The sequence below is a fragment of the Heloderma suspectum genome, chromosome 6, assembly GCF_057233095.1.
Source record: "Heloderma suspectum isolate Gila_16-S chromosome 6, 16-S_ref, whole genome shotgun sequence".
NCBI lineage: Eukaryota > Metazoa > Chordata > Lepidosauria > Squamata > Helodermatidae > Heloderma > Heloderma suspectum.
In genome coordinates this window covers 56,385,298-56,399,708 of record NC_139463.1, presented here as the reverse complement: position 1 = coordinate 56,399,708, position 14,411 = coordinate 56,385,298, and the positions used below count along the sequence as shown (strand labels likewise).

General features: G+C 48.2%; 1 protein-coding gene across 1 annotated transcript in view; it reads left to right on the top strand.

The window, feature by feature from the left end:
- Window positions 1-14,411, top strand: part of STAC2 (SH3 and cysteine rich domain 2) — a 51,888-nt gene that overhangs the window by 27,898 nt on the left and 9,579 nt on the right. The window contains exons 4-10 of the mRNA XM_084804494.1: window positions 213-300; window positions 1,161-1,276; window positions 2,705-2,777; window positions 4,963-5,024; window positions 6,298-6,395; window positions 6,834-6,885; window positions 9,509-9,646. Coding sequence (XP_084660620.1) covers window positions 213-300; window positions 1,161-1,276; window positions 2,705-2,777; window positions 4,963-5,024; window positions 6,298-6,395; window positions 6,834-6,885; window positions 9,509-9,646 — 627 coding nt within the window. The remainder of the gene's footprint in view (window positions 1-212; window positions 301-1,160; window positions 1,277-2,704; window positions 2,778-4,962; window positions 5,025-6,297; window positions 6,396-6,833; window positions 6,886-9,508; window positions 9,647-14,411) is intronic.

Genomic DNA, 14,411 nt, shown 5'->3' with positions numbered 1-14,411 from the left:
AATTTACAATTCATGTGAGCTGATAAATGCATAAGAAAGGCGGGAAAGGTAACACAATAAACTGGTTCTTGGTAACCATCACAGAACAGGACAAAGTGCTGCCCTTTCTGTATTGCCTAGCACCCTCTGCTCGAGGAGGACAATCTGGCAACAGTCTGGTACCCCACCACTGCAGGGAACCCAGTCACATTCTTCTCACTTTTGTTCCTCAGCAGGCCACCTCTTTCCGACGGAACCTCAGCTCTCCAATGCTGGTGCACGAGCCGCAGCCAGCAGCCACTAAGGAGTGTCCCCCTGCAGGTGAGCAGTCAACAGAGGATGGGTGGATAATGGGTGTGTAGAAATTCTGACAGCAGCTCAGCCATCAGAAAAGACAGTTGCTTTTTTGGATTCAAGGCTTCCCTGGTCCACCTTAGCAGGTAGAGGTTATACCAGTGCCAGAGGGCCGTCCGTATTTAGGGATTTTCAGGGGGAGGGCAGACGTTTGACTATCAGGCTGTCCCAATTAATTGTGAAAGGGGATTCTTTGGGATTCATGGAATCCAATGTGCTCCATCATAGACGTGGAAGTGGGGAGCGGGTAACAGCCTGAGTCTTGGTTTGCAAGAATAATCTTGCAAACCAACATTGTTGTTAAAATTATCAGAATTGGGTCAAGCTGCTTTATCTGACCCACGGAATTTTTCCAGGTTGATTCCTAGTCCTGGAACATTAATGTAAGATATATAAAACCATGTGTGGAGTACCTTCCTCCACAAGTTGAGGACCATCTAATCTGTGTCTATTTGGGATTAGGGAGGGCACGTCTGGGAGAATCTAGCTTGTGGACAGGTCCGCACCCTGCAGCTTTCCGTTCTAGAAATTGTGCTGTGTGAGAGAGAAGAGGGAGAGGTTTTAATCTATCCTGAACCCTTTGCTTAAGGTGGGTTTACTTACTCAGTGGGAGTGTGCATGCTTTGCATGCAGAACATCTCCCACATCTCCAGTGAAAGGGACCAGGTAGCAGCAGGTGATGGGAAAGATGCTTCTCTCACCTGGACAGCTGCTGCCAGGCAGGATAGACCACAGTGGACTAGACTGACCCGGTCGGTCTAAGGCAGCTTCTGATGTTGCAAGCTCACATTTGAGGAGCCGCTCTGACGTGGTCTTCCCTTCACCAGCAGGCCCCAGTGGAAAGGTGGATCCCATCTACGAGACTTTGCGCTATGGCACTTCGCTGGCCTACATGAATCGCTCCAGTTTCAGCAGCACTTCGGAGTCCCCCACCAAGAGTCTGGTATGGTCCCTCAATGTGCAGTTTGCATTTCGGTGGCCTCAACAGGACACTGAAGAAGAATCTGGCGGAAGTGGGGAGGAGGCTCCTGTGGAGTGCATTACATGGCTGGCCCCTCAGGTGGAAGCCAGGGAGAGGGCAAGAAAGCAATTCACAGAATTGTATCAAGCTGTATTTCATGATGAGCCGGAGCTCGCGTATTCGTGCCTGCTGGAAAATCTCCCAATTCTGCTTAAGAATTTGTAATTGGAAATTGCCAAAGCCCAGTAATTAACATGATTGGAGGGGGTAGAAAGGGGAAATGCAATCCATTTTAATTATTCTGCTCTCCCAATGAGTCTTTTAAACACAATTTTATGGAATGTATGTTATATCTTTTTCTGAACAATTCTTTTTTTATTTTGGTGGAAGGCAGCTTCTGATCTTACCCCTTTATGATGACCCCTGCTCCGCTCCTGGAAATGGGATGTGTGTGTTACCCAGATCAAAAGTCACCTTTGTTCTACCATTGCATTATTAATAATAATAAGTGCCTAAAATGTATGCACTGCATACACATAAAAACAAAACAAAAACAGTGCAGTCCCTACCCACAGGGTTACAGTCTAATGGACACAATATAAAAGGCAAAAGGGATGGACAGGTGAGGGGAGAGGAAAACAAGCGAATTCTGGTACTAATTCTTACATAAAGTTACAGATGAATCCAGGTGCAAAAGCTGTTAATAGAGACCGTTCCGGGAGGGGAAGAACCAAGTGGCAGTTGGTCCAGCCACACTGATGGAGTGGGCCCAATGCACACCATTTTACCCAGATTTCACTTGGGTGCCTTGTGGGCAGGGAGGTTGGACAAGAGCCCTTCTCGAAAAGCAGGTGTGTGAGCCACCGTCCCATTTTGGTATGGTTGTATGGAAATCCTTTTGCCGACACAGCTTGGCCATCTTGCATGATTCCAAGCACTGCCAGCTCCAGGTTTTGGAGGGCCCTTGGGTATGATGCTCTCAGACGGCACCTCCCTGAGCTGGCCCATCTCCTCTTCCCTTCAGAGAGGCAAGGGGAGGCGGTGGCTTCTTCTCCTTGCTTTTGTCACTTCTTACTGCCTTAGAGGGGACTGAGAAACAGGCAGTGACAGAGAGGAAGAGGAAAAGTAAGGCCAAGGGGCTCTAGGAATTGGTCATTGGTTTGTGGGCCTTGGCAAGTGCCCCAAACGGTGACCCCTGATGCCAACCTGGGTTTCCAGCCACAGTTTCTGGACTGGGCAGCTGTAGTTCCCAGCTAAGCAGGTCACCTGAACCACATGGGCAGAGCAAGGCCAACCATTGGAGTCATAGCGCAAACACCACTAAGGCACCATTTAAACTGGGACTCGGAGATGTAAACTGAACTCCTGCTTGACTCTTCTCCCTCTTGGGTGTGTCTCTGTGTCTCCTAGAATGAGAAAGATGATGTGGCTGAGGAAACAGACGGTGGTGGGCAGCCAGCAGAGGAAGCCCAGGTCGATAATGGTGAGCAGGGGCCTGATCACGCAGATAAAAGTAATTCAGCCAAGAGTCTTGTGGCACCTTAAAGATTTAACACATGCATATATTCCAGCATAAGCTTTCATGGACACTGTCGGCTTCATCAGATGCATGTAGCTGTGATTGGGCAGTAATGCGCCCACCAAGAATAAAAGGATACAGTCAGCACAACAGTTCTTGCCCTCTTTAACTTAGCGCTTATTGATGTGTGTATGTTTGCTTTAGTTAAACATTTACAGCACAATCCTGTATATCATATTCTCAGTTTAAAAAAATAAATGAGATGTCTCAGGGCAGAACTATATATCATAAGAAACATAGGATTTCTACTGCGAATAGCAGGCCCTTGTTGAGTTTGCTCCTTCATAAGACGTAGTACATCTTACTCTGTCTTACGACATAGTCGTGTTTATGAATTTCCCCATGCCTGCTCATAATGGCCAATGTTGTTTAGTGGAGACTTGAAAATGCACCGTGCAATGAGCACTGTAAAACTCAGCTCATGACACTCTTAAAGACTTACCTTTACAAGACTAAGATTTATTGTGGCATAAGCTTTTGGGCAGTGGATCTTACTTGACTGGATATGAAAATGTTCACGCCAGTGTGAGAGACAATATGACATTACTTAAACTGTATCAATTGGCTAAAATCGTGTTGCTCTTGCTATACAAGTTAAAATAGAAGGTGCGTTATGGGGACTGAAATTCAAAGTGGCTTCTGGATGTTCTACAAGTGGAAGAGCAAAACGCTTTCTGTTTTAAGTTGTCTATGTAATGGCTGAAGAGTTTTCCACATGTTCTCTATTGGGAGGAGGGACAAAAATGGGCTCGTTAACTTACCTGGTTCACTGGAAAATTTAAAACTAATTCATATAAATTACTTTTATTATGTTATCTTTGTTTTTTTCTATAAAAAAATCCAGAGTGGCTAACAACAATAGAAACAGGGGAAAAAATAAAATCAAATAAAATCAAAACAGCAAAGTATAAAAAGCAGCAAGCAGAATAAAACAGTGACATACAAAGAATAATAGCAGAAAACAAAACAAACAGCCTCATTAATCTTGTTGATTGGAACAACTTTTTAAAAGAAGAAAGCTGAACATGGACCTGAGAAGCCGTATCTGCTTTTTGGCACTACACGAGTAATACAAACTCTCTAGTTTCCCAGTTACACTTTTGGCTAAGTAAAACTTAATGTATACTCCACACAATAGTTGTGAGATTTGTGTTAGTTAAGCAGTCAGATTTTCAAATAAAAGTACTACTTTTTGGCGGTGGACTAAGATAATGGGTATTCTAGCAAGACAATACATGTCTGCTCAGAAGTAAGTCCCATTGAGTTCAAGGGGGCTTACTCCCAGGTCAGTGGGGATAGGATTGCAGGCTCAAAACATTGCCGTGTCAATGCCAATTCCAGAGGAAATCCTATTTGTTACCCTTATACTGCAATTTGGGGTGCTGTGGCTAAAAAAGAAAGGTGTCCGGCAGCCCTTCAATGTAGTCTGCTGCTAATGTTGCAGGTTAGAGGTGAGGCTGAGGCCAGTTTAGAATCTCACCCCAAAATCCCCATACAAAATACCTCTCAGGTTGAAGCGAAGATGAATGTACTTACACTTTTCCTTCTCCAAGCCCAATCTAGTGTTCAATTGCACCATTTACTTAAATGGAGACATATTAGGCTATTAAATGTTTAAAAACTCAAACAACATAAAGATTAACTGTTTCACATATAATTACATCTGAGTCAGAAAGAATATGACCTCTTGTTTTTGCTGCTAACTTTTGTTCTGTGTGTGTCTGTCTGCGTGTGTGTGTGTTTGTGTGTGTGTGTGAGAGAGAGAGAGAGGGAGGGAGAGAGGGAGGGAGGGGAGAGATTCACTGCTGCTGAACTACAGCTATGCATGCTGAAATCCTGGATTCCTACATTCATTTCTGTGGATTCCTGTGATTTCTTTCACATGTGCCATGGAGGAGAAAAAAAGGGAAGGGAGCTACAGGATCCAGATGTCAGGCCATGCAACATTGGGTTGGTAGTGAACCCATTGCAAATTCCGGTGTCTGTAGTGCAGCCTTCCCCAAGAGAGGAAGACTCCGTGTACTGGCACTGTTGTGTACACTCCTGGATGACCTGTGAAGCTTGATATGCTTTCTGTTGGTTGTTTCAGTGTTCCCAGTGCCACCAGAGGGTGGGGGCACCACCTTGGAGGAAAAGAGCCCAGGACAGCAGGTAGAAAACACACCCACTTCATACTAAGGCTGGGGAGAAATAGTAATTCAAGCAGAATTTAATGAAATGGATCCAGTAATTCGAGGAGAAACCGTTTTGTGAAATGGCTCCACCCCAACTTTTGTTTCTTCAAATCATTTAACTGGTTCTTCAGCACTTTTACTTGGGAGTTAGTCCCAGTGAACTCACTGGGGCTTCTGCCTAGACATGCATTGGATTGCACTGTTGTCCCCTCATTCCCTAAAATCCCCCTGCCCCTTTTAAAAAAAAGCATGGGAAATCATTTAAATCTTTGGATCTCCTTTTGAATAAAGTATCTTTGGGTTTTATGCAAGACATTCTTATTTTTAAAAAATCCAAATGCAAAAAACATTCTTCCTAGTAGCTCAGGTTTTAAAACAGGGTTGCATGGAACAGCACACTGTGACCTTTTATGTTTACCAAGCCTGTTTCTATCACTGCCCTTTCTTTGGAGAGGTATTTAATAGAGCAGCACCTTTTAAATAAAATGTGCTGCCACGGGAACCATCCACCCGCTCTGTGAATGTACGTGTAGATATTGAACAGCTGTCCAGTATAATGGCAGCCCCCTGTATAGGAGGCAGACATATTTTTTATGTCGGTAGCCATCTTGAATTTCCAAAATTCAAAAAGCACCTCAGAACATGGCTTTCTGGGGAAAATAAAATTGCAGCTGCTGCAATTTTTGCCTCATCCCCTCCCAGATATACCCAAAACAAAACAACTGATTTCAAGCTGGGAGAAATGGCTGAGAAATGTTCTTTGTCAGTTTGGTACAGCCCTGCTTCATACACATATCAACTTCAGTTCCCTGCTGCCTCCTACGCCATTCCACCCACCATATGTCATTTTCTTTTGATGGTTCCTTTCTAACCCAGCCCTTGTGTGAAAACTGGCCAATTCTGCAAAGTAGTGAGATCTTTTTTCTCATTTGGCTCAACCACGTTTTGCAAAACATATGAAATGCATTAGAAGTGTTACAGAGATTGTCCTTTTCTGGTACAGAGTTGGGCACAGTCCCACATGTTTGTCTATCTTGATTATAAATGCATTTTAGCACAATCCTATATGTGTCTACTCAACGGTAAGTCGCATTGAATTCAAGGAAACTTACCTTTGAGTAGACACATACAAGATTGTGCTGCCGGGTTTAAAAAAAAAAAGTTGGCAGCCTTATGTGCAAAAATGTCCAGGGCTTGGGACAAGATTTCTAAGCTCTGCTTTTCTTGCTGGCTCTTCCCTACTCCTGCAGTCAGCGCGGGGCTGTGCACGCAAGGAGATCTCGCCCATGTACTCATACGTAGCTCTCTACAAGTTTCTGCCTCAGGAGAACAATGACCTACCCCTGAAGTAAGTGTTTCCCTTGCCCCTTTTGCCACCCCATTGGTTCAGGATACGAACTGGTGAGTCCGCGGGCCATGTGTCAGCAAACTAGCCATGAGCGTATGCTGGCTGGCCTTAAGGAAACCCCTGTCCCTCAGCCCCCACCCCCCGCCCCCACAGTTTGGGAATAACAATGAATATTGGGCAAGTTCCCGTGGTGGTTGTAAGGATTATTAAGATAATGTAAATGAAGGGTGCTGAGTGCTTAGGAAAAGGTTCTGTATAAATGCTAAGGATACAGGTGATGGGAGTTGGAGTGGATGCCCACTGCTGGTGGGCCCTGGGGTGGCACGAGGATGTTTTCATTCATACATTGTGCCCCTTCTACCATTCTCTCCTCCACCCCCTGAGTCCCAAAGTGGCACTTGCGAACAGAGGTAACCCAGACTTCCTCTGTCCCTTCAGGCCTGGAGATCGAATCATGCTCTTGGATGATTCCAATGAGGACTGGTGGAAGGTGAGCAAAACTGAGATGTTTTACCTGTTGCCCAATTTTACTGTGTAAATTGCTTTGAGAGACTGCTGTTATTGAAAAGCAGTAGATACATATTTGAAGTAAGTACCATTTCTGAGAGGCAGAGGGTGAACTCCACAGCAGATCACAAGGATGTGAACCTGCATCTCCTGTGTCCAAATAAATCACCTCTATCTGCTTTGCCTCCCTGGTGAGTGTATGTCTTCTCACCATACCCCTTTTCACTTTCTGGACATGTTCAGTCCCAAACATGCATGTCTTGCATGGCAGGTTCTTTGTGTGTTCCTGTACACTCAGAGTTTGGCAGTTCCATTACACACACATGTGCGCAGACACACACAGACGCCATTACCTTGCCCAGTACTTGGGCATATATGCACTCTTGCTCTCTCTCTCGCATTCATGGATCCCCCCTCCCTCCTCCCCCCACTCACACATGGGCACACTCTTTATAGGCTCTCAGGGAAAGGCTTTGGCCTCTGAGCCAGCCAGACACACATCTGGTTCCTTGTTCCTGTTGCCATAGCAACATGACAGGTTCCAAGAGCATCTTTCGCACTTCCAGAGCTTTCTGGCTGCCCAAAGAGACTCATAAAAAGTCAGAGGATGGAGTCTTGCACTCTGTTACTGTATCAACCCCTGCCCTTCCATCACTGCTGCTTTCCCTGTGATTATTCAACCCCCCAGCGTAAGCTCGTAGTAGGTCGTCTCAAACTGTAAACATTTTCTGACACTGTTCTTGCCCGTTGATGCCAAGCGGTGTTAGAAAGGGAAGTGTTACTGCAGTGGTGAGAGTAAGGGGTAAAACAGGAGGAAGCATCCAAATCTGTTTGGGGCTACATGCTTCAGCCCTGAAATAATTATAAAGGAGAATGTGCCTCTGAGCATGTGGAAGTAACCCTGAATTAACTATGAGCAGTCTGCACATATCCAAGAGAAGTCTACTATGGCTTGCAGGCCAGATTGATTTTCTCCTTTTTGAGGGATTTAAAAAAAATATTTTTATTAAGTATCAAAATAAAAGGAAATTTTAAAAGAAGAAAAGTATCATTTTGAAAAGAAAGAACACATAATTCCACATTTTTCTCACTTTCAGAAATTGAGTATACGTGAGCAGAGAATTGCAACAAAAACAAAAAACATCATGGGACCACCAAGGAATCAGATTTCCCACCCCTCGAGAATGCCATTATCAATCTCTCTTTAATGAGCTTCCGCCATGCATTAAAAACGTGGCTGTTCAGGCAGGCAACTGGGGTGGGTTAGGGTATTTTTAGAAATATGATGTTTTTAATGTAGGATTTTATTGTTTTAAACTGTTTTATTGTTGTACATCGCCCGGAGTGGCTGGGTGACCAGCCAGATGGGCTCTTAATAAATTTAATAAATAAATCTGCACAAGGCCCATGTGCTTTCTTTTTAAGACTTCTCCACATGGGCTTATATCATGCAATCAAGATTGGTTACTCACGGAAGTTTGTGGAGCCTTTACACGACATTGTCAACCTCCAGGGCTCCTCCTACGGTTCATTACCTTTGTCTTGCCATGGGGAAAGTCCTATTTTTCTCTAGGAAGCGTGATGAAGCGTTTTACTTGCTGTGCACTGCCATAATGGCACTATAACAGCGGTGCCATCTAGTGGCTGTGAAATGAAACATATAGAACTTGCTGAGAAATAAAACACCACGTGTCAGCCTGTGTAAAGGAGCTGATCTTACTCCCGCAAAAAGAGTCTGGAAGTAGAAGCCCCAGTAAGGATGCAGGATTTCAGCCTTGTGCGGTGAAGCCCTTAATGCATCCAGATCTCTGGAATCTAGTTATGTAAAAACTTAAATATATCCTTGCTCTAGAGCAGGGTTGGGCAACTTATGGCTTTCCAGGGTTGAATTTGGCCTACAACTCCCATCAGCCCAAACCATCATAGCCAATGGTAAAGGATCATAGGAGCTGTAGGTCCCTCCCTCCTGAAGACCCCTTCCACACAAAGCCCACTCCCCGACATCATTGGGGTCCCTTTCTCCATGCAGAGAAAGACCCAGCATGATCATTCCTGATGTCATCCAGCCACCATGGGGGGAGTCAGAATACAATCTGGCCCTTGGGACCAGAACAGTTCCCCACCCCTGATCTATAAAGATGCTTATATACTACTTTTCAGATTCATTAAGCGTCCCCCAAACACAATCTGAATGCAATAAAAATGAAAGCAGTAAAACTACTATAAAAATAAAGTAAAAAAGCAACAGCCAACAAAGTTAACATGCAATTAAAACTCATTAAAAGCCTGGCAAAACTAAAATGGTCTTTACTGTCCACCTAAAGATTATCACTGAAGGTATAACTATGTTGTGCATAGGTATTTGTTGTAAAGCAGAGGTGGGTGAACGGCAATCCTTGAGGGATAATTTTGCTGTCTTTGGATCTTGGTTAGAATCCTGATTACTGCAGTTTTGCATTTATAATTTTAATTTAAAAGGGCAAGTTCCTATCCCTCTTGACAGGAGAGACAGGACTTAAAAATGTGGTAGTAGAAATACTTTCATATTCAGACTTCTACGTAGCCTTGCCAGTGGAAAGAGCTCACATTTTTATTTTGTATCCTAGGGGAAGATGAGTGACCGCGTGGGCTTCTTCCCAGCCAATTTTGTGCAGCGGGTTCGTCCAGGTGAAACAGTCTGGAGATGCTGCAAGACTTTCTTTGGCAACAAGGAACAGGGGCAGTTAAGCCTTAAGGAAAACCAGGTGGGAGCAAACATCAGAGAACAAAAGCCCTCTGCAAGCCGTCAGTTCAGACCTCTGGCAAAAGTGATCTATCCCTTCTCCAGCAGCTGCTTGGTGGAGGGGAGGGGGTGTCAGAAAGAGAGAAAAGGCCCCTCAACAGATTACTCCCAAGGGAGTGCAGCCCTCAGCATAAAAAGTTTTCCTTACCCCTGCCGTCCAGGACTTCTTTACCCATAAGGAATTCATGCATTAGTCATCTGAAAATCTTAAGTGTTGCTATTAAAAAGCAAGTTACTAGTCCTTGCTGTTTTGAAGAAAACTCCCACGGATCACATGTTTGCAATCTTAAGCATCCGTTGCTCTGCATGAGCCCTATACAGGCCTTTGCCTGCTTGCATGTAGGGCAAAGGGGTGTAGGGGTGTGTGGGTGCATACATACGCCCCACCCCCAACGTCCCCAGGCACCTGGCTGTCAGTCAGACCTTTCATGTTGAGCAAAGGTCTATATAGGACTCCGTAAGTGCATTGAGCCGCACACGCTTACAGAGGTTCCATGATCAGAAACACAGAGTCTGTAAGTGCGTTCAGCTGAACATGCTTACAGAGCACTATACAGACCTATTTTTTCCTCTTTTTCCTCTTATTTCTTTAAAAAATAATTTGTTAAAATGTCACAATAACAAATGAATTAAATACAAATACAGACCTTCCTGCCCGATGTGCAAAGGTCTGGCTGGAAGCTGAGCACGCAGGGCCGGTGGGGCTGGGGCTTGCCTGCACACCTGTGTCCCCCTGTATCCGAGCAGACAAGTGCCTGCATAGGGCTTGTGAAGTAAGGGTCACGCTGCATGTGATGTTCTCCCTGCAAAGGCCAGTTAGTCTGACCAAATTTGCTTGGGAACTGGCCTGTTTCCATGGTCAGCCCTGCTGGGATAACAACTCCATCCTTGATTTTAATTTTCTCGCTTGTATACACATATAGAGGTTGAAATGCTGAGAGAATATCCATGATTCCTCGCAAGATCAGAGGCTCATGACTCTTCTCTCTCACTGGATTGCAGAGAAATGCAGTGTCGCCAACATCTCACCTGTTTTCCGGGCTCGCGGTGGAGCCATCTCTCAGAATCCCACCTTCCATTTCCAAACGGCGCGTTTTGCGCCCTCCTGGCTGCAGAGGCAGGTGTGCTCTGCCTCCTCTGAGGCTGCGTTGTCGTTAACAGAGCAGCAGGGCCGGTTGCCTGGGCTGCCGTCGGCGGAGAACAGCGAGGCTGTCGCATCCCCTGTCTGTGTAGGGAATTGCGTCAGGCACTGGGGCAATTGAACGCCACAGCAAACAACGATACGACATCACTTAGCTGGCTTTGAAAGGGGAGGTGGTCATGATTCTGAACGGCAGGCCGTGCGAGAATGATGCGTGCGCCAGGAGGGAGGGATCCAGCGAAGCCGAGGGGCCGCCCACGGGGGAGGCTGCGGGTGGTTCTCGGCACAAGTCAGCCGCTCTGGCCTTGGCTCTTTCCAGCGAGGCTGTGATGCCCCGTCTTTCCAGTGCCTGTTCTCTGCAGAATAACCTGCCCTCAGAGGCGGGATACCCAAAGCAGTGACTTTCCCATAAGTGTGTGTGGGGGGGAGCTCTTCCTCTCTCAGGACACCTTTTTGCCATGGAGGGCTGTGTTCCCTTGGGAGAGGGCCGTGTTGGGGGCTGCATGTTCGCAGTGGCCAGGGCCACCCCCTTTTCTTTCTGCCACCCCCTTTTCTATCTCTCTCCCTGCTCTCTTCCTCCCCACCCAGCAGGCTGCCTGGGGAGAAACGGATCGCTCTTGCCAGAGGGCAGACGTGGTTGCTTGTAGAGGGCTGTTGAAATTAAGCCACGGGCCATGTAAAACTACACCCAGGACAACAGGGCTCACTGTGGTCTTACTCACCTCTAGAAGTGCATTTTTCCGAAGTAAGAATGAACTGTGCGTCCAGTTCCAAGTCAGCAAAAAATGTGCCTCGGCATCATAATTTTGGGAAGCGCTCATCTAGACCGAGGCAGGGCAGCCTCTTGGGCCAAGGGCTGGACTGCCCCCAGCACTGGACCAAGCCCAGCAGACTGGATGAAGTCAAGGGGGCTGGGGGCCGGCCCCAAAGCCCCTCCTCCCATGACACCATTGGGTGCCGCCCCACCCACTTTCCCCCCTCCGTGCAGGGAGAGCTGGGGAGTGCCATGCCTCTCTCTGAATGGAGAAAGCGGCCTGGGCAGGGCTTGCAGGACACCTTGGCCGAGTCAGGTGCCTCTTTCCCAGGCCGCTCACGTCCCCACCGGGATGTGAGTGGCATGGGAAGGGACTTGGCCAGAGTTTGCATTAGACCATTAGGATTATTATTATCAGGCGGAAGGACAGATCAGGGAACGCAATCCTGTCAGGCCTTGGCCAAGCTCCAAGACAGGCCACCGTGTGTGAGAAGCTTCCAGATCTGGCACAAGTAAATGAAGATCAAGAGGGCCAGAGGATGCAGTCAAAGCTAGGTTGGTGCGCAGGTTCCTGAGGAGGCAGGCAGGCAAAGATCAGGAGGCCAAAGGCAGAGGACAGCTAGGCTGGAGGCTGGTTCTGGAGGAGGCAGGCAGGGAAGGGGGAGTCTCTGTGGCGACGCCGTGAGGCAAGTTGTGCAGACTGAGGAGCATGTCCGTACGCGAGGGCTTTATGCAGTCTGGCATGTCCCCATTGGTCTGTGAGGGCAGCTGACATGTCCCGGCTGTGGGATCAGCTGACTGTATTCAAGCTGGAACTGGTGCCTGGCGGCTGCCCTTCATTCGCTGCGCACCGGGCTTGCTGATGGGCGGCGCGCTGGTGGCTCAGGAGGCGAGGGGCCGGAGGCCGGCTGCTGGCTCAAGGCCCCTCAGGGCTGTACAGATCCCTGCACCGCCCAGTGGCTTCACTGGTGATGGAATGACGCCAAGGGCACCTTGTTATGCTTCGTTGGCCACATGTGTGAACCGCCCAGAGAGCTTCGGCTAGTTGGCGGTATAGAAACCAGTCAGTCAGTAAATAAATGCACTTTCAGGGAGGACGCAATTCCAAATGGCGAGCCGATTGTGTACTATCAGTGTTCATACAGAGGCATTAGCTACCTCTATGCTCCCTTACAGGAGTTAATAATGCTCGAAGTGGAGTAATCAGAGGGGTACTTTGTGGCGCAACAGCGGAAGCGGGCAGGCTTCACCCTTTCAGGATCTACGTTTCCTTTTACTAGATCCCTGGAGCCTGGGGCAAAAGACGCGCACTTTGCATTGAAGCGTTCTGAGCCCAGGAATGTGTTCTGAGTCCCAGAACTGAATGGGGGTCACAATCCTTCCACGCAAAAAAATCCACACCTGGTTTTGCACGCATGCACGCAGCTCCCTTCATTTCAGCAGCGTATTCTAGGGCAGGGGTGCAGAACCTCTTTCAGCTCAAGAGCCGGATTCCATCTCAGAGAAGCTCTCAGGGGCCACATTCCAGGGGTGGGCGGGGCCAGAGGCAAGAAGGGCGTGGCCTAAACGTTGGCATATTTCCGCTTAAAGCTCTTGACTGCCAGTAACTATGCTAAGCATTTCAGCCTTGTAAGATGGAGGTGGGGGGAACTGCCACAGAGCCAGGAGCCCCTGCACACGTGGTGGCTGGGGGAAAGGTCATGGGGCCAGGAGGAGGGGCGGGGCTCCCTGGTGAACCCTGGGGGGCCATGGTTGGACCCTGGACCTGAGAGTCTAAAATATTGGGGGTATGATGGCTTGGCCCCCTTTGCCTTCGGCCTTGTCCCCCACTGGGGTGTGGTCTCTGGAATGGAACCCGGCCCTCCAGCTGAAGGGGGTTCAGTGTGCCTGACAGATACGTTCCCGACAGGAGTGAGCGCCCTCAGTGCTTGTCCCTTGAGCAAACACTCCTGTGCGTCCCATATTCCCTCCCCTCTTGAACGGACAAAGAGCTGCTCACGATCTCCTCGGAGCGGCTTGCTCTGCCTGCTTGACGTGCCAGCATCCACTCCCGGTGGGCCGGGAGCCAGCCGACAGAATTGGTTTGCTGCATCTTAATAAGACGTCTCAAGCAAACAAAGCTGCACTAATCTCAGGCGTGTGAGAAGAGGGTGGCTAGTCAGAAATTACAGAAGAAATGAGAGCCAGCACATTCTGAGACCAGCCTGGAGGAGGGCCCAAGGGGGTGGGGGTGGGGTGGAGCGGGCACGGAGAAGAAGCCTGGATGCATCCCTGGAGCGCAGGGCCAGCCCTACCCCCTGGACAGAGCGAGGCAGAGAGCCCAGTAAACCAGCTGAGCACTGACTGGCACCGCCCAAGAACTGTGGCTATGATGGGCCCCAAACTGGGAGATCATCTGAGACACACGAGGGAAACGCAGACGAGAAGCAGGCATTTTAAAATATTATTTCCACTGATCAAGCTGCCTAGAAAGACGAGTTCCCCCAACCTGTGTGAATGTCATGGAGCCCCAACCTGGGAAAGCTGCACAGAGCTCAAAGGAACCGGCCTAGAGAGCAATCCCACGGCCTCCCAGCAGTGTCCAGAGGGCCAGGGCTCCAAGCTCGGATCACAGAGACTGCTGTCCTCCGCCTCCTTGTATGGGGTGCGGTTCTCGCCTGCCTCCGTGCTTGGAAATGGAGTGTGGAGAGGGCAGAAAGGGGGCGGTCCCGAGGCAGGACTGGGAGGAGACCGCGGAAGCCTCTTTACAAGGCTTTCTGCGTGCTGTTTGGCCTCCCCCTCTCCAGCTCCGACATCCCTGGCCACACATGTGAAATGGCGTGTCTAGCAAAA